We start from the raw sequence: 20,162 nt of genomic DNA, 5'->3' as shown, positions 1-20,162 counted from the left end.
ATACCTCCACCCCTGATAGGAAGGTGAAAGTCGAGGGAGGCTTGAAAACGGAGGTCCGAGAAGCGTTATTGATCTTCCTCTAAGAGAACCAAGATGTATTCGCATGGTCACATTTCGACATGACTTGCATTAATCCAAACGTTATATGCCATGCCTTGAATTTCGACTCTAGTTTTCCTCCCATCCAGCAGAAGCAACAGATGTTTGACCAAACTCGAAAAGAGGCCCTCAAAGCCAAGGTTGACAAGCTCCTCTCCAATGGGTTTATCCGAGAATCCCAATATCCCAGGTGGCTGTCCAATCCTGTCCTTATGCCAAATCCAAATGGCACTTGGAGGACATGCATAGATTTTTTGGACCTTAACAAGGCCTTTCTGAAGGATTGTTTTCCACTGTCCAGGATAGATCAGATGGTCGATGCCACCTCCGGTTACGAGTTGTTGTCATTTATGGACGCATACTCGAGATATAACCAAATATCCATGCACGTCACTGATCAGGAGCACACCATCTTTCGAACCTTCAAGGGTGTCTATTGTACCATCGTGATGCCTTTCGGGTTAAAGAACGCCAGCACCACTTACCAAAGGCTGATTAATAAAATGTTCAAGAACCAGTTGGGGCGGAACATGGAGGTCTATGTGGATGATATGTTGGTTAAGTCCCAAACCACCCCAAATCATGTAAGTGACCTGACTGAGGTCTTTGCGGTGCTTCGCTGGTTCGGGATGAAGCTCAACCCCCAAAAGTGCACATTTAGGGTTGCCTCCGACAAGTTTTTAGGCTTTATCGTAAATGCTCGGGGGATTGAGGCGAACCCCAAAAAAATCAAGGCCTTAATCAAAATGCCTTCTCCCAGGAAGCATAAAGATGTTCAAAGCCTGACAGGGAGGATCACAGCTTTGAGTCTTTTTGTCTCCAAAGCAACAAATAAATGAGTCCCTTTCTTCAATGTTCTCTGAGGGAGTCAGAGAATTGAATGGACAGAAGAGTGTGAAAGAGCATTCCAACAGCTCAAGGTGCACATGGCAAACCCTCCGATCCTATCCAAGCTAGAGGACAAAGAACCCCTCCCACTCTACATGGCTAAGTCAGAAGACGTCGTTAGCACCACGTTGGTTAGGGAGAAAAGTCTCATTCAGCACCCCATCTATTACATCAGCAAGAGACTTGTAGGGGCAGAATCAAGGTACCCACTGATGGAGAAGCTAACCTTTTTCTTGATGGTGGACTCCCGGAAGCTAAGACCTTACTTCCAGACACATCCAATTAGGGTCCTCACGAACCACCCGCTTAGACAAGTCCTTCAAAAGCCTAAATCGTCGATAAGGCTCTTGAAATGGTCGTTGGAGTTAAGTCAGTTCGACATCACCTACCTCCCGATGACTTCCATAAAAAGACAAGCGCTCGTCGATTTCATCATTGAGTGCACCGGGAATCAGGAGAGAACCGAGAGCACCCAAGTAGTCGGACCAGTGTGGAAGTTTTTTGTGGATGGGTCTTCAAACGAGAATGGTGTAGGGGCGGGACTTATTTTGGTCTCCCCTAAGGGGCATAGAGTGCATAATTCTCTCCACTTTAGGTTTATTGCCTCTAATAACGAAGCAGAGTACGAAGCCTTAATCATTGGACTTCGCATGGCACTAGAGCTCAAGGTCGAAGGACTCAAGATATTTAGTGATTCCTAACTCATGGTGAACCAAATTCTCAGAGAATACCAGACCTGGGAAACAAAAATGTCAGAATACTTGGCAAAGGCTCAAGAAATGCTGCACAACTTTTGAAATTTCACTATTCGGCAAGTGTCGAGGGAGCAAAATTCTAATGCAAATGCCCTGGCAAAGGTGGCTTCGACCAAAGACGTCGAGATAATCAATGTGGTCCCCATCTACTACTTGGAGTCTCTGAGTATCTTGGCTCATGACGAGGTGGAAATAGTACAACCCCAAGAAGGCTAAATGGAGCCAATAGTTAAATACCTAGTCTCCGGGGAGTTTCCTGAAGACAAGAAGGCAACTCGAGAGTTGTTGTACCAGGTGCCGAGGTACATAATTATGGATAATAGGCTTTACAGGCAAGGCTTTTCTTTGGCCCTGCTTTGTTGTGTGTCCAAGCAAGAAGCTAGTTTAATACTGCGAGAGGCACATGAAGAATTCTGCGGTGATCACCTCAGGGGAAAAGCCTTTCCAGGAAGATCTTAAGTTAAGGGTATTTTTGGCCCACCATGAAGGGAGATGCGATGAATTATTCCAAGAAATGCGACAAATGTCAGCACTTCGCCAACATTCCCCAAGCGCCTCCAAACGAGCTTACTCAAATGACCAGCCCATGGACGACCTTATCAGGTCTTTGCCTACGGGGAAATGAGGGGTAAAATATGTCATAGTGGCCGTCAAATACTTCACGAAGTGGGTTGAGGCCAAGCTGCTCGCCACAATTACCTCCAAAAAGGATTTGGACTTTGTCATAAAAAATAACGTTTTCCGGTATGGGCTTCCGAGGAAGATAGTGTCTGACAACGAATTTCAGTTCGATAAGGAAGTGTTCATAGACTTCTGTTAATAGCATGGTGTCATCAAGAGCTTTTCTTTCATAGCCCATCCGTAGGCCAGCGACCAAGTGGAAGCTGTAAATAAGACACTCAAGTCCACTATGAAAAAAAGGCTGGAGCAGGCAAAAGGAGCTTGGCCCGAGGCGCTGCCTAGGGCATTGTGGAGCTACCGTACCACTGCCCGAACCTCCACTAGCCATTCTTCCTTCTTGATGGCCTACGGGTACAACGCTATGCTCCCAGTTGAGGCAGCAATCTCCACGTACCGACGGTATACGTATGATCCGACCACGAACCATGCCTTACTTTGGGAGTCCCTGTACCTTGTGGAGGAGCTAAGCGAAGCTTCCCAACTACAAGTAGCATCCTACCAGCAGAAGGTGGCCAGATATTTCAACTCCAAAGTGAAGGATAGAAAATTTGGGGTCGGAGACCTAGTGTTGCGAAGGGTCTTCTTAGCCACCCGAGATCTAGGTGTAGGAGTGATGGGACCCAACTGGGAGGGCCCATACCAGACCGAGAGCGTTGTATGTCTAGGAACATATAAATTAGCCCGACTTAATGGAGAGATGATTCCTCACGCCTGGAATGTCGAGCATCTTCGCCAGTATTACCAGCAGTATGAGCAACAAACATTGTTTATTTGTGTAGTATCCCCTGTAGCCTTCAGGCATATGTAATGGAAACTGTGTATATAAAACGTGATAAGAAATTTGTTTGTTTTTCTTGTGTTTAGTTTTCGTTATATCCTGTTAATGTTGTTTAAAGAGAACCCGCTCACCTGGACAAGTGACTGCAGACTAGTCTTCGATCACTTGGGGGGCATGGAGTTAGCGCAACACCGCGCCTCGCAAGGAACAACCTAGGAAATAGGAAACTAATAGTCTAGCCTAGAAGGTAGCTTATTCTAGGCAGAACTAAGCTTAGTTCCTAAGAGCTAGATAATCCAAGTAGCACGAGAATAGACTATTGTCATCTCTTACGGACACTGAGCCCAAGGATCTCTAACCAAGTCTTTTGGCCTCAAGATGCGAACGGAAGGCCATGTACCCATCCTTGGCCTCAGGAAATCCGTGATATGGGAAGCTTGGCTAGTCGACGAGTGAAGCGCCCCTAATATTGGTGCCATATTGGCAAAACCAATTCGAGGTCACCGTGGAAATCCGTGATGCGAACGGTTAGCATACATTCTACACAAGGATAATAAAAGAAAATAAGCTACTCAGAGGCTCACCGTGAGATGAGGCTCGGTGCAAATAGTGAGGGTGTACTATCCTATTGCTTGGATCATAACTAATATTGGTGCCATATTGGCAAAACCAATTCGAGGTCAAGGATGTCACTCGGTCTAAGGGTATGAACCCATGGGAGGTAGGTTGCCTCCTAGGGTGGTGGAGGTAAACATCTACGAGATCTAGTTTGTCTTGGAATTCTTCCCTAGTCCAATGTCGATGTGAGATTTGAAAACAACGGAGGAGTGCTGGGGAAGCCCAGACGTGCCCAGGACTTATCCTATCACCTACTCGGGAAGCAGACGTCAGGGCGAGAGGTGAGTTACTTGAGTCCAGGTGGGAAGCTTACATCCCTGCTTGAAGCTCTTCCTCGAGCTCCTGGTCTTCTTGGGCCTCTCGCGCCTCTTCTATGGCCTGAGCGTTTACCAGCCTTACCTCCGCCAATCGTTTGTGAAACGCTGTTTTGGCGAGCCCTTCTATGTAGTTGATATGGCGAGACAGCAACTCCCGAGGCTTTTTGGATTGGCGGTATTTAGTTAGCTCCAGGTTGCTTATTCGTTGTTCAACGCTGAGAAGCCCCGACCTAATGAGATTTGACTATGTTACAAGGACGCTAAGATCCAAGTCTCGGTCGGGGAGAGCCTTCATCGCCTAGAGGTGATCCTCGAAAAGCTGGTTGTATGGAGTTCGGCAGAAAGGACCTATTAAAAAAAAGTGACTAAGTACCGAATACAAAAAGGTCCCTAGTGAGGCAAAGAATAAGCGCATTTAGAAATATACTCACCTACTCAGGCAAATTTGAGAATTAAGGTCGGATTACTACGGGTCGGGAAGCCGTCCATAAAGAAGAAGGCATCCTTGAAGTCTCGACTATGATTCTTGTTATGGTGGGGAGCCTTATAGTTGAGCGACAAGGCTAGATACTTCACCAGAGCGTAATACCCATCCCACTTGGAACCCTTCTTTCAAGGGGTAGTCTTGAAACTGTAGAAATACAGGATCCCTGCTTGTGAAGGCTCCGGCCATTTCTGAACATATAAATAATTACAATTATAGTGACCAGGTCATAGTGGATTATAATTGTAATTATATGTTCAAAAGAACGAGTCATGTGCATTGGATTTTCACTGATCTAGTAATCTACGATATGATCTATTTACACATTCGGGGTATGATGTCTTATCCAAGGCATTGACCAAGTAAATAAGATCAGATGTATTTTGCTACATTGGACTGAAAAGATATTGATTATTAACAAGATAAGTAAATATCGTTATTTTCTAATCTAATCATATCACAACGTTGACCATAGGTCAATTCAATCTTAATTCTGAGTGATTAATATTTTGCTAATTGTATTATTCGAGTCTTTTGATTTGTTCGTTACCAGTCTACCCTACGGACTAGCTCATACTTACATATTAGAGATTTGGTAGTATAATTAAATGGGAGTATTTATCAAATTTATGAAATCTATAACTTCTGTTTAAGAAATGAAATGATGATTTCCTTATAGCTTGGTTCAAGTGTTAATTGATAGAGTACTCATTTCCTTAATTAAATTTACGAAAAATATCATTTACAAGGAACTTTGTAGGAGTTAAGGATAAAATACCAATGAGGGGTAAAATGGTAATATTCATTTGTCATGTTAGTATATCATCTATAGAGGATTGAATGACGGTTATAGTTATAACAATAGATAACGTATTTACATTTACTATAAAGTGTTCTATGAAATCTAGAGTGCAATTCCGAGTCTATAGTGAAATCACGAGAAATTAATAATGTAGTGAGATTAATAAACTCATAATAACTTATTGGAGCTTGAGTTCATGGATTCATGGTCTTTATGTCTTCTCTTATCAAAATGAACATAGTAGTCTTGAATAATTAATTTAATTATTAATTATAAAAATATCATATTGACTAGTTCAAAGGAAATGAATAATGTTAAATTATTTATTGATATTTTTTTAGAAAAGAATAGAAGAAAATTTGAGATTTTTATTGAGAGTATTATAGCAAATTGGGACAATTTTGTTAATATTGATACATTTGTATTAATATTAATAAAATGAATTAAATAAATATCAAAATTATAATTGGTTAATTTTGACAAGTATTTAATTAATTATAATTATTAAATAATTAAATTAAAATAGGAAACTAAAAACTATTTTATGTCCTAGCTAATTGCCTATATATACTTGTAACGACCCAAATTAGCTAATAAGGCTTAAGGGCCTTGATTAGTGTGCCAGGAGGGCATGATGGGATTTATGTGTGATTTTATGAGTTAAATGCATGGTTATGATTTAAAGCATGTTATATGACTAATTGAACATTCGAGATGCATGACTACGTGGTTAGTATGCATGTTAGGTGAAATAAATATGCATGTGGACCCCGTTTGCATGATAGGGGTAAACTGGTAATTTTAGCCCGCTGAGGGCATATATGTGATAATTGTATTCTGTGAATTGTACCACGTGAGTGTGGTGTTATTATTGTGACGCACGTGCCGAGACGGTCCTAGAGAGCTAGTTAACTTAAGAGTCACAACGGGATTTCTATACCCGGCTCGGGAGGAGCCCAGGGGTACCTCGGGAATTTTATGGCTAAGTTGAGATTTAGCGGGTAATGGTTATTGGAGATTTAGTAACCTGGGTAACCATTAGTTACTGCTGAGAGTAACAAGTTAGGTGAAAGAAATGGTAGAATTGCAATATAGGAGAAAGGACTAGAGTGCCCTTGAGGTGTAGTTAGCAAAGGGTTTTGATGAAGGGGTAAAATGGTCATTTGGCTGGGAAATTGATATATTGCAGCTGGGTATTAAGGGGTACACGGTTTGGGGGCTTGGTCATTTGATGCTTTGATAAATTGAAGAGAAGAAAAAGGAGAGGGAAAAAGCTAGGGCATGAAGAAGAAGAAGGGAGCTGAAACATGAAGACTTAGGGGATGAACCAAGGAAGCTTAAGGTTGGATTCTTCATTCAAGGTAAGGTTCTATGCAATTTTAAGATTTGTTTCTATGGTGGTTTAGGAATTTGAAGCATGGTTTAAGCTTTTCAAGCTTTGGTTTATGGGTTTAGATTTCTTAAGTTGAGATCAAATGGGTGGATTTTGAGTATGATTGTGTTATTGAGTTGGGTTATGATGTTTATGGGTTGATGTATGGTCTATTTGAAGTTTGAAATTGGTTTTGGGGTTTAGGTAATTGTTTGGGATGATTTGGAGGGGTTTAAGTTCGGGAAAAACGCAAGAGAAAACCCAGAAAATCTGGGTTCACGTATGAGCGCCGCGGCCCTGTTCTTGGGCGCCGCGGCGCGATGTTGCATCAGGAGAGGGGCAAGTCGCTGGGCGCCGCGGCCCTTGAGGGGAGCGCCGCGGCCCTAGGCCATTCTGGCAGGCAAAAATTCTGGTTTTTAGGGCTTTTGCCCGGGGACTCGGGGGATGGTTCAAATGTATTGTTTTAGGGAATTAGAGGTCCCGAGAGTTCGGGATTGGTCCCGGGAAGTGGTTTTGGGTTGGTTAGTATTAAAGAGTGTTTTATGTGTGTTGTGACTAGGATTTCGGAGAGGCTCGTGCTTGAGGACCGTGCTTGTGGCCTTGGTGCATCGGAAAGCTCGGAATACAGGTAAGAAAACTATAACACCCGTAGGATGGGGCATGGGCCCATAGTGTGATTGCGGGGCACGGCCCTATATTGCATGTTGCATGATGAGATGATTTCCGGGCGCGGCCCTATATTGCATTACATGTTAGGGTGCAGATTTAAATGAATTGTTATTTATTTGAATGTTGTTTGATTTATGCTATATATGATTATAGTGAAATGAACGGCTATGGCCGAGAACGGCAGCGGGGCCAGAAGTAACACTTAGCACATGGGATTCTTATAGTCAGGGTAGGACCCAGGGGATACATGTGATATCCCTACAGAGAGGACCGAGACCCCAGGCTTTGGTAAGGATTCTGGGGCGGCATGGCCGTGTTTGCTTAGTCTAATGGTTGACTTGTTTATCTGTGGATTATCTGATTTGATAAACTGTATAAATTGCATATGTTATGTTCTGCATGAGTTTTCTTGCTGGGCTTCGGCTCACGGGTGCTCTGTGTTGCAGGTAAGGGCAAAGACTGAGTCAACCAACCATGAGTACGGAGAGCGTGAAGCGACGCGTACATGTTTGGCCTGCCCGACTGCTTTGGTTGGGGGTTTATTCGAAAATGGCTGTAATAATCTATGATTTTTAGAACTGATCAACTGTAAACTTATTTCAAGATGTAAATAGTTTTCAAACCTTATTTTGGGATCCCAAATGTTTAATACTAGAAGTTTTATTGAAACAACGCGTTTTTCTAAGATTACAGCCTTAACTTTTAATTAGTCACACTTTTGTTTCAAAACCTCGTTTAGCGAGTTCATTGCACACTGGTTTGTCTTAAAACTCACTTAGTAACGGCTCTAAGGAAGTAATGCGTTACAATACTAGTGTTATAAAATGCATTAAAAAAATGAATTTGACAAGGTAAAAATTCACTACTAATATTCTATATCTAGCCGCTCACTCTTTTTTAGTTTTCTCTCTAGAAATTCTCTTTTCATGTGTTGAGACTTGCCTACACAAACACTAGGTTGTTTTAGAGAAAGACTGTGGTCTTATTTTAAAGCAGTTTATATTCCTTGAAATACCTGGCATTTAATAAGCACAAAATGTTAGGGAATCCAAATGGTTTAGTCATTGTTCCGCTCTGCATCTTGTAAGTACTCTAATAATTTTATTGTGGTATTTACGAAACTCTATATGAAAATCACTTCTATATATATATATTTATATTTTCTATGAGCATACATATAGACTTATATAAATGAGATGATATTTTATCCTACAATTGATAAATTGATAATATTAATTATTAGAAATCTAAATAATTCAAACCAAATTTAGAGTATATTAAATCTTAACTTAAATATATAAAATAAAATCTGCAATTCATAACACATAACTACATACGCGAATGTATTTTGTTTATTACAAAATGAGGACAAATAGGCGGTTTATATAAAACAAAATGAGCTACTTGTCAATTTTTATAAGACATGATATTATATTATTAGAAATGAGAGAATATAGAAACTCTAGATTCAATAATTTAATCATTATCACATGTATGTTTCAATATTATTTCCTCTCAAACTTGATTATATTTCCGAATAGTTGGAGGAGTACCATTCAATTTTTTATTTTTAATTATTAAAAAGTGCATTTATTTCCAATATATTAGTTTTATAGTATGAGAAAAAACATAGAAAAGAGTCAAAAGACCAGATAGTTTGAGCAATATTTCCATATAGGAAACAATGTCATGGTACACTTTGTTTCTCTTTTTTTGTTCGTCAGATATAAATTTGTTTTGGAACATAATGGTATATGTTTGAAATTAATTTTACAAAAGCTCTTATAGTGCATATTTTCATCTGTAAAATAAATATCATTAAATTATTAGCATTATTTATTATTGTTGTCTGTATTTTTTACCACCGATACGTGGCAACCCCTAGTGACTAACTAGGATATTTGTCGGCATCCTCGGGGCATGTTACTGCCTGTGACATGTAGTCGGAGAAAAGGTCTTCCTAGATTAGGTTTTATCTAAAGGGGGCAGTAGGTGTCTTGGTGAGTTACTTGCCGATTTTCGGTCACGGAGATGGAGGTTCTCGAGCTCGGACAGTTAAGGCAAGGGGTTTCGTATCTCCATCGCCTCCTAGGCCCGAGGTTCTAGTTCTCGGACCTAGGAGGTGGAGCAACGTGTCAGTAGGTGTGGGTTTTCAGAGTCAGAGAATCTCCTGAAAACTTTTATGGGCGATTCGTCAACAATATTGTCGAGTGTACAACTCGACAATTCGCACACCCACTACGCCGCCTGACACGAAAGTATGTACAACATGCCCTGGCAGTTCCAGGGGAATGTTCCCCGTAAAGTGGCTATTTTCTACAGTGGGCCCCGCAAATCTCGCCTGGGTCGTGGTCTCTATTCAATGCAGCCCAATGGATTGAAGTGTATTAATACACCAATTACGGAAAGAATGTGTATTAATTGTTTATGATTAACATTAATGACATCGGCCTCTATAAATAGGGTTGGGAGTCTCATTGTAAAGGGTTCAGTTCTTTAGAGAGAAAACTACTTGTACTCAAAGTAATCTAAATGTTGCTTGAGAAGACACTAAAAAAGCTTGCAATCACAAACTTGCAATCTCCCTAATACTAGGACTCGTGGACTAGGGTTCTTTTATAACTTGAATCACGTAAAAATATGTGTGCTCTTACAATTATTTCTTTAACCTCTCTTATAAAAGTTGACAGCAAAAAATGCATCAACAATTATTATTTTAAGTGGGGATAATAGTGGCAAAAGTACCCAAAGTTTGGGTTTTGTAAGCGGCATAGACTCAATGTTTATTTTTAGTGGCAATAGTACCCATAATACCAAAAAGTGTTATTCCGTTTGGTTCTGTTTGGTTTCCTCCGTTAGTGGCATCTGGGTGTACACATGTACGCACCAGATAATTCAGAGTTTTAATTATATTTAAAACCTTTTTTTTAATACTGATTTTAACTTTCAAAAAATATAGAAATTAATATGAAAAAGAAAATTAAAAGCTTAAAACTAATTAACAAATCAAAATTACTAAATTTGTAAATATTTACTAATTAAAATACTAAATTAAAACAAAAACTTAATCCAAAATCTAAATTAAAACCAAAATCATAATTAATTAAAAAAAATCTAAAATCTTAACTAATTAAAAAAAACATCATCAACTTGGATTTTTAAAAACATAAATTTTCCTAACAAATTCAGTCTAGAACACAAAATCAGTAAAAAAAAATCAACGTAGATTCTATGTCTTCATCTCCCTCCTCAGCCACTTCTTCTTTCTTTCCTTTTTCTTCTTCTTGCCTTCCCAAGCTCGATTCCCTGTCTTCCTCACAAAAAAACAAAACCCAAATCCACAAACCTTAGAGATAAGTTGTAAAAGAAGCTCTAAGGAACCCAGCTCTTTACGGACCTTGAAGAAGACCCATATGCTCCAATTCAGTGGCTCGACTCCCACTCTTGATCCCCTGCCCTAGACTCGAAGCTCTTCACACCAAGAGCCATTTTTGAAGCTTAGAGATCGTTCCCCAGGATCTACTGCCCGAGTCGTAGTCGGAGTCGTCGTCGTCGAAGCTCTTCGCTGAGGATTCGTCGTCTGAGCTCTTCGCACAAGTGTAGTTGTTGGAGCTCTAGGCTGGGTAGTCGAAACCTCGCCCAACAGCTGCAATTGAAGCTCGGAACTCAGTACCGTGGGAGCTCTCGTAGAAGCTTGGAGGAAGAAGACGCCGGAGCTTGGTGGCTGCGATTTTTGGGGGCTGTTATGGGGTCGGGTGGTGAGGGAGAAAGAGAGATAAAGACATGGGAATGAGATAGATTTTAGAGTTTTCAATTTTTTTAAAGTTAAAATCAGTTTAAAAAAAGATTTTTAAATATAATTAAAACTCTGAATTATTTGGTGCGTACACGTGTACACCCAGATGCCGCTAACGGAGGAAACCAAACGGAACCAAACGGAATAACACTTTTTGGTACTATGGGTACTATTGCCACTAAAAATAAACATTGACTCTATGCCGCATACAAAATCCAAACTTTGGGCACTTTTGCCACAATTATCCCTTTAAAGTGGGGTAAGATTGATCGGGATACATCATAATGTAGCGTAGAAACTTTTAGAGGCATTTAGTCGGTTGTATTTTAGGAAACGAAACACAAAAGACAACAATTAGCAAATCTAACACTTTTGCTTATTCAAACATCATTCATTCATTTATTCCTTGGCCCCATTGCCATCCATTAACGTATCCAAGAAAAAATAAATGAATATATATATATAGGAGAATTCTACTATAGGGGCTTCACTTTAAGCCCTATCGGTAGGGCTCTCAGTGTTCTCAACCCGTGAACAGTTTTCGGCGCGATTTTTTTTATGCCCATGTATATTGTAGCTATTTAGAGCATCCTGCAAATTTTCAGAAAATTCTGAATAGTTTACAGTACCGAAAACTAGGTTCAAACATGTTGTTGCACGCGTGACTAATTTTTTTTATACACGTGGAAAACAACATGTTTGAACCTAGTTTTCGGTACTGTAAACTATTCGAAATTTTTTGAAAATTTGCAGGATGCTCTAAATAGCTACAATATACACGGTCATAAAACAAAATCGCGCCGAAAACTATTCACGGGTCGAGAAACACTGAAAGCCCTATCGGTAGGGCTTAAAGTGAAGCCCCTATAGAAGAATTGTCCTAAATATATATTTATTTATATAATTATTGAGTCCCATACGGTTGATTGAAAAAATAAAGGAATTTTTACATCCTATAACTATAACGTTTTTATTAAAATATTTACAAGAATAACGTCAACAATTATATTTACAATTGTACCATTTTTTAAAAGCATATGCCCATGTAACATGGACAATCTTTAATTCACGTATACCCATTAGTTGGTTGGGCTCAAGAGTGGTATCATTGCGACCTGCTCTTCAATGTTATTATATTGATATGTGGGAAACATATGTTTTTTTAGCGTTACCGGAGAAGATGACCAAAATAAAAAACATCATTTTAGTTTCTTTTTTTTTATTTTGTTAACCAAAAAATAACTTAGTAAACTTAAACAAATTATTTTAAAAAAATGGAAATGTTTCATAATAATTATAATAAAAAATTTATGTGTTGTATTTAAAAAGTAACATGTAGTTGGTTTTTAATTTGATCAAACAAAAATTAATAATAAAATACTGAAATGTGTATTTATTATTATAATTCGAAAGTAATTTTTAAGTTTCTTTTTTGTTTGATTAATAAAAAAACAATATTACTCCCATGTAAATTACAATAGTGACTAAAGGGTGAATTAAAAATTTTCATACAAAAAGAAGTTGTATAGTACACTAAAAGTAACTTTTAATAATAAGCTATATATAATAATTTGTTACACATTATTGTAACTCATTAGTTTCTAAAAAAATGACTAATTGGCAATGTAAAAACATCTTAATAATAATAAGACACTATAATATAACCTAAAAAACGGTTAACCGGTATCTTAAGATAAAAAAGTTTCAACAAATAAATTTTGGAGGTAACCAAAATGTATATAAAATAATATGCTCTAAAAATAATCTTTTTACGAAAAAGTAACCAAATGTAACTTATTAACCTTTTATGTAACCAAAATGTTACTTTTTAAAACCCAGAAAAATGGGATTTTGGGAATGTTTCAAATTCAGGTATATTACTTTTAAAATCCAGTATTTTTTGATGATGTGGCAATGCATTTTTGTAAATAAATTTTATAGGTGATTTTTGTAATTATTTTATATTGTAGGTATATTATTGTAAGGGTCCCAAAAATAAATTCGAGAATTTTATATCTAATATGATTTTTTATGAAAAAATATATATTTGTTTTAGGATTTAGTAAGAAATACATACATACATACATTATTTATTTATTTTTATTTAGGGTATTTAGTTTATATATATATATATATTTGGTATATGTTTATAAAATCTGTATTTTTGAAATAAAAAATTCTAAGACGGCTATAATGATAAAATACAAATTAAAATATGATAGTTAAGTTATTTATACAATGAGATGTAAAACACTTAAACGGTTTTCACTTAAGATGAAGTGAAAATATGAGTTTTTGTTGTAGTCATTTATAATTAACTTTTATAGGTCTAAAGTGATACAATAAAGTATCTAAGCTTACCCTTAAAGTTTGGAATCATTTAGAGGTAATTAAGGGTGATTTTGGGCACCCAAGACAGTGGAGAGATGACATGTCGCGACATAACTAAGTATCCATTCGAGACAAATGATAGGCGACATGTCGCCTATCTCAGGATATATGTTACATTTTTAGGAAACTACCAATTTGGCCCCTGTGTTTTGCCTGAATACTTGATCGACTCCTATGTTTTGTTAAATGACAAAACGGACCCTGTGTGGAACAAAATGATATCCTGAACCCGATTTTTGTCAAACAATTTTTCAATATAACTAAAATACCCTTAGATTTATGAATTAATGAAAATTACATTTTAAAATATAAAATGAAAAAAACATATTTAATTTTGTCTTTCATTTCTCTCTCCTCTCTTCTCTTCCCCTTCCATCCCGATCTTCTCCTTTTCTTCTCCTCTATTCTTCTTCTCCTTCTCATCCATGAACCCAGAACCCCAAATTGGCAAAACACAAGGGCCGAATTGGCTCCAAATTAATGTGTTTAAAAACTTTAATCTTATTGGTTAGATTTAATGACAATGCTACACTATAAAATGAGTCATTTAGAGTTGTAAAGCCTTGATCACACTTTTCAACTCTCTCTAACGTCTCTCTCTCTCTCTCTCTCTCTAACTCTCATAGATCATAAGTTTTCTTCAAGCAATTCATCATAAGTTTTATCTAAGAAATTCATTAGGAAATTTCTTGTCTTGTGAATTTAAAAGGCTAGTTCAATACCGATTCCCTTTCCTACTGGAGATTACCACACACATCTATGAAGGGCTAAGGGAATAGAGAATTCGGAAAATGATAAATATCATGTTTAAGCCTTGGTTTTGATTCTTCTTCATCAAAATGATTAAAGTGGTATTCTATCTAGGGTTTGAAGCGTGCAAGAAGATCAAAGAGTGTGTTCTACAACTAGGGTTTGCATTTCTCTATCCTAATCTTTTATTGGGCTCTGTCAATCATAGTCAGTAGCGGACCCAGGAATTGGTTAAAGGGGGGCCACAATTTTTTTTTCAAAACAATAATATAATATGCTAAAAAATTAATTAAAACTTTGGAGTTACTTTTTACGAGTAACGACTATCAAGAAATCTCAAGCATTACTTAAAAATAGTACACATTGTCATGAAATTTTAGCATAATAAATCAATTTTTCAGCTCGTACATTTAAAGTTGTCCTCGACGGGATTTCATGTTTTGAAAACGATGAATAATAGGCTCATTATCAATAGCATTGAATACATCCTTCTCAAGATACACAGTGAGGCTATCATTCAACCATTGATCTCCCATTTTGTTGAGCATTTGATTCTTTACAATGTTCATTGCAGAGAATGATCTTTCTACCGAAGCTGTTGCAACTGGAAGCGTTAATGCCAATTTAATAAGCAAATAAACCAATGGATATACCTTATCCTTTTGTGTCTCAACTAGTTTCTTAGAAAGATCAACCATCCCTTTCAAAGCTGAAAACTTGACATGAAAACACATATCATCAACATATGTTTGAAGTTGATATTCTAGTACCTTTATATCCATTGTAGAAAAATCACATGGATAAAGTTGAGCAAGACGGATTAACTTTCCCTTGTCAAAAGCAGAAAATGAATTAGCTGGAGATAATCATGCTAAACAAAGTAGCAACTCAGTATTAGCCTCATTAAAACGACTATTTAGCTCTTGTAGTTATAAATCTATCACTGTATTGAAAAAATCAACATGAAAATAGTGAAAATTTGTAAGCTTTGGAGCCTTGCGCTGTGATTTCCCTTGAGGACAATACATATGATTCATATCAAGAACATCAATATTGAACTTCATACAAAAATTAGAAACTTGTTCTACTAAAGAATCACATCCATTGTCTCTCATCATTTGTAACTGTTTCTTGCATATTTTGACTAAATCCATTGCATTCACAATATCTTGATCATGTTTTTGTAAGTCTTGTGACAACTCATTTGTGATCCCAAGAATATTCTTCACCAAATGCAAGCTAAAGACAAAATCATATGTTTGCACCATTTGTAACATAATAGATGCTTCATATTTTTGCTCGCTATTCAATCTATCATTTGTAATTTCCTCAAGCACATCAATAATATATGAAAACATGATAGTAAAGCTTACCAAAGTACCAAAGTGTGATCCCCAATGTGTATCATATGGACGCTTAATTCCACTTTCTTGATTTTGGCCTCTTCCACTCAAAAGTTCTCCACCTTTTAAGGCTTCGATGACTTTGAGAGCTTGTTTTTCCCGGAGAATGTCACGACACTTAGATGAGGCTCCAACAACATTCACCACATTAGACACTACGGTGAGAAAAGTACCTATTTTTTCATAAAAATATAAATCGTTATATATATAAATTTTTTATGAAACAAGTATTAGTAGAACATGAATAAAAAGGAAAATACCTATTAAATCATGTTTCTTTGCCATGCCCAGGAGTGCTAATTGTAGTTGATGAGCAAAACAATGGACAAAAAAAGCAGATTCATTCTCCTTCATGATAATACTTTTCAAACCATTAAACTCTCCACTCATGTTACTAGCTCCATCATACCCTTGACCTCATAATTTGGATATGCTCAACCGATGCTTTGAAAGCAACTTATCAATTGCTATCTTAAGTGAGATCGCAGTGGTATTAGGAACATGTTCAATACAGATGAATCACTCAATCACACTCCCTCTCTTGTCCACATTACGACCATTTGTTCCTTTATGGATACATCACGAGATTCATCAACTAAAATAGAAAAAACAACATCTCCCATATCTCTAATAATAACATTAATTGTTTCCATAGCACAAGCGTTTACAATGTCCTTCTGAATCTTTGGCAAAGTTAGTTTAAGATTCTCAGGAGCATTTTTTAAAGCAACAACTCTAACTTCCTCGTTATGATTAGCAAGAAACGTTAGAAGTTCGAGAAAGTTACCTTGATTATTAGACTCTTGGGACTCACCATGACCACGAAATGCAAGACCTTGTCGTACAAGAAAGCGAATAAAATCAACTGAAGCAATTAATCGAACACAATAACTTATTTGATCTTTGATGTTCTTCTTTAAAAAAATTGTGTTCAATTTGTTGTTTTCCATCCATTAAAGCTTCACATTTTTTGTGACACTTGTAATGACTACTATTGTGATTTCCGACATGGGCTTCAAGTAGGCTCATTTTCTTCCAATTTGAAAAATCCTTACTAACAACTGTGTTGCCACAAGCTTGTTTTCCAATGCTTGATTTAAAAAGATACCAACACAGACAAAATGCAGAATTCTTACTTATGCTATATTCCAACCAAGTACAAAATTGATCAAACCATGCAATGTTGAATCGACGTTCCTTTGCTCCATAGAATTTCTTAGGAAATTCATGACTTCTTGGTTGACAAGGCCCTTGCTGTAGATAATGTCTACGAATTTTATCTTGAATATTTGGGTGGTAATTTGAAATTGGTGGTCGCAACCCAGGATCGATAGGAAGATTAGTCATATCAATTGAACTTGAAGTACATTTTTTATTTATTTATCAAAATCTACTTCAAGAAAATGTGATATAATTGAAACTTTTTTGTCTTTTTGAATTGTCGACCTCCACCTCAGGAAAATGTGACACATTTGAAGCTCTTTTATAATATTTTTCCATATCTGTGTCAAATATAACTATAAAATATCAAGTTTATATAATTTGTATTCATGTGTATGCTATATATGCAAGTACACACATTTATATTAATTAAAAATATCAAATAAATATAGCACAAATTTTTATATATAATTTGTATTCCTATGCATACATGTAATTACACATTTATATCAATACAATTATCAAGTAAATATAGAACAATTTTTGTACATAATTTGTATTTATAAATTACACATTTATATTGATGAAAATAACGGACAATTTTTTTTATGACCAATCACACATACATTTCTTACATAATTTGTATTCATAAATACACATTTATATTGATAAAAATATCAAATAAATAGAGAGAAACAATTTTATTTTTATATAATTACACATACATACATGAAGAGATATCTCTTCTTCAAGTGATGAGTGAATCTCAATAATTATTCTACTACAATTTTTTTAGATCATTATAATAATTTAAAATTAACTAAAAAAATTAAAAACTACACTTGTAAAAACTACAAAAGTTTTAAAGAAGTGCTTTTGATAAGCTAAAACCAAATTTGGTGATTATATAGTTAAAAATTAGATAAATTTTAACTCCAAAAACAATGTGGAACTTTGTAATTCTTTTTATTTTAGTGCTAAAAATATGTTTACATGTAATTAAATATTAGTTATGATTACTTATTTTATAGAATGCAATTGGTGGGATGGAAAAATTGACTCTCACACTCTTTTGCAGGTCCTAGATTCGAATCACATGGGTTAAGTTTCTTTATTTACTATTTTTTACAATAAAAATTCACATACTTGTATATGTAATATTTTTTTCAGCTGGTGCCTAGGCCTCTGTAAATTCTTATTATATTTGTGGTGTAATCTCACTCTCCCCCAATAAGCTAAACTTGAGCTAAAAGAGTTTGGTGATTCTTATTATTAATTACATTCTATTTTTTTTTCTTTTTTTTCTTTCTCTCTCATTTTAATGAATAATAAAATAATATTTAAATAGTGTAGAAATGTAATAGAGAAATTAATGTATGGTGTAATGTAAATATTTGATGTAAAATAAAAAAAGTAAGGTTTTGGTGATATATTTCTAAGGATAGAGTAGAGCATCCATTGAGAATGCTTAATGAGCTCACGAGCTTATCCCTAGCGACATCCGAAGATGTCCACGAGGTACATGCTTGCTACGTCGATCACAGGGCTCACAGAGAAGACAACTCACGAGTAGCCATAAGGCATCCAAAGAGCTTAAAGAAAGGAATTATAAGAAGGACATTGCAAAATAGGGCAGGCATCTTGCAGGTGTACGACCACGTCCTTAAGAGTCACTCCACAATACTTCAACATGTTAAGCATCATTACTCGACACCCACTACCTATGCAAACTTGCCATTTGGTTGTGGTGATCGAAAGGAAAAGAATATATGTCCTGTTTGTAATTCTAAAGAAATGATTATTGAATAAAAATGTAATTCAAAACATCCAAAAGACCCTATCTAAAAAAGGAATAGGAAGATCCCCAAGAAGAGGGTTTGAAACTTAGTGTTGGAACGAATTATTATCCTAGTTTAATAGTGACATTCTTATTCTCCTTAAAAAAAAAACTCTTACACACAAGCTAATAATATATATCTTTCTTTTATTCTAGATCGATAATCTTGCGATTATTTTCAACTCATATTTACTTAGTTGATTATTTCTACTCGTCACAATTTTGATATCATTTGTGGGAATATTTTTTTAGAGATTTTCCTAGATTATTCTGTTTAAGAAAGAAGACTAGTAGTAGCCATGGTTTGGTGATCATCTCACATTCGACATATGGCAATCCCGCCACTAGCGCTCCTGTCCAAAGCGAAGAGAAGGCGAAAAAGCGTCGCCGAAGCAACATGAGCAGGCTTCTATTGCTACGCAATGCTACCGGCCCACATCTTACCAGGGAATGTGCATTGACTCATTCTATCTTGATAGAGATATTTCGAATTCGACGAAATGAAGCACGGAGTGCCCGCTACTCATTCATCATTCAGACAGATGCGCCTCTCTCCCAGTCGTCCGGGTTCATCGTTCAATCAATCATTCGTACGGGGGGGCTGCCTATCCCTTTCGGATTTCTGCTGTGTCTGGTGTTGTTCCCTCTACTCCCCTTTTTTTTGCTGTGACATCAGAGGTTCGCGTACTTTTCCCTCGCTTGCTTCAAATGAGAAAAGGAGACTATGGCCCAATGCAACTTCTTTGACCTCGAGACTGTTCCCCCTTTAGCTTCTTTAGTCAATTCTAATAGCTCACTCTTAGTTGACCTCCCAACTCAAATACGACTTTGTTTCCAAGGAAAATCCATTGGACAGATCCTTGGTTTTGGAATGGATTGAATCGGTTCACTGGATGGAATCAGAACTTTCACTTCCTTACTAGAAAAGGACCGGGAAACGCGGCGGCATAGGAACCACGGGACCCCCTACTAGTAAAGGGAAAACAGAAGTACTGAAAGTTCATCTTTTGATTTCAACCACCCCGGATAAGCCTTTCGTCCGGTTTTCTCCATGCTCCATGGGCTTCTCTTGCTTTAGCGCAAAAGAACGGCGGATATTGCACTTTAGCTAGAAATTTCATGGCATACTGCGCTTATGGTCTAACTAAAATAAAAGTAAACCTGAACCTACACCTAAGAATCCTACAAATACAGGAGACGGTAAAAAAATATGATTTGATTTACTAGAGAGTAAATCTCGTTAGACTAGTATAGGTTGGGGCCTTTTCTTGCTCGTTAGCGCCCCCTACCCTAAACCCCTTTTCCGCCGAGAGAAGACAATGCGCAAGAATGAATATATGCAGTGAGCAAACCAGAGGCAG

General features: G+C 36.8%; 1 protein-coding gene across 1 annotated transcript; it reads right to left on the bottom strand.

Annotated features, from left to right (window-relative positions):
- Positions 1 to 14,810: 14,810 nt before the first annotated feature.
- LOC133785140 (uncharacterized) lies at positions 14,811 to 16,193 on the bottom strand. The gene is made up of 3 exons (XM_062224396.1): positions 16,064 to 16,193; positions 15,345 to 15,976; positions 14,811 to 15,230 (listed from the first exon to the last, which is right to left on the bottom strand). Exons 1-3 carry the CDS (start codon positions 16,191 to 16,193, stop codon positions 14,811 to 14,813), a joined length of 1,182 nt encoding a protein of 393 aa, XP_062080380.1.
- Between the last annotated feature and the right edge of the window lie 3,969 nt (positions 16,194 to 20,162).

The sequence above is a fragment of the Humulus lupulus genome, chromosome 6 (genome assembly GCF_963169125.1).
Source record: "Humulus lupulus chromosome 6, drHumLupu1.1, whole genome shotgun sequence".
NCBI classification, from domain to species: domain Eukaryota; kingdom Viridiplantae; phylum Streptophyta; class Magnoliopsida; order Rosales; family Cannabaceae; genus Humulus; species Humulus lupulus.
The sequence above is the reverse complement of the archived record's forward strand: the minus strand, read 5'-3'. Positions and strand labels throughout refer to the sequence as shown.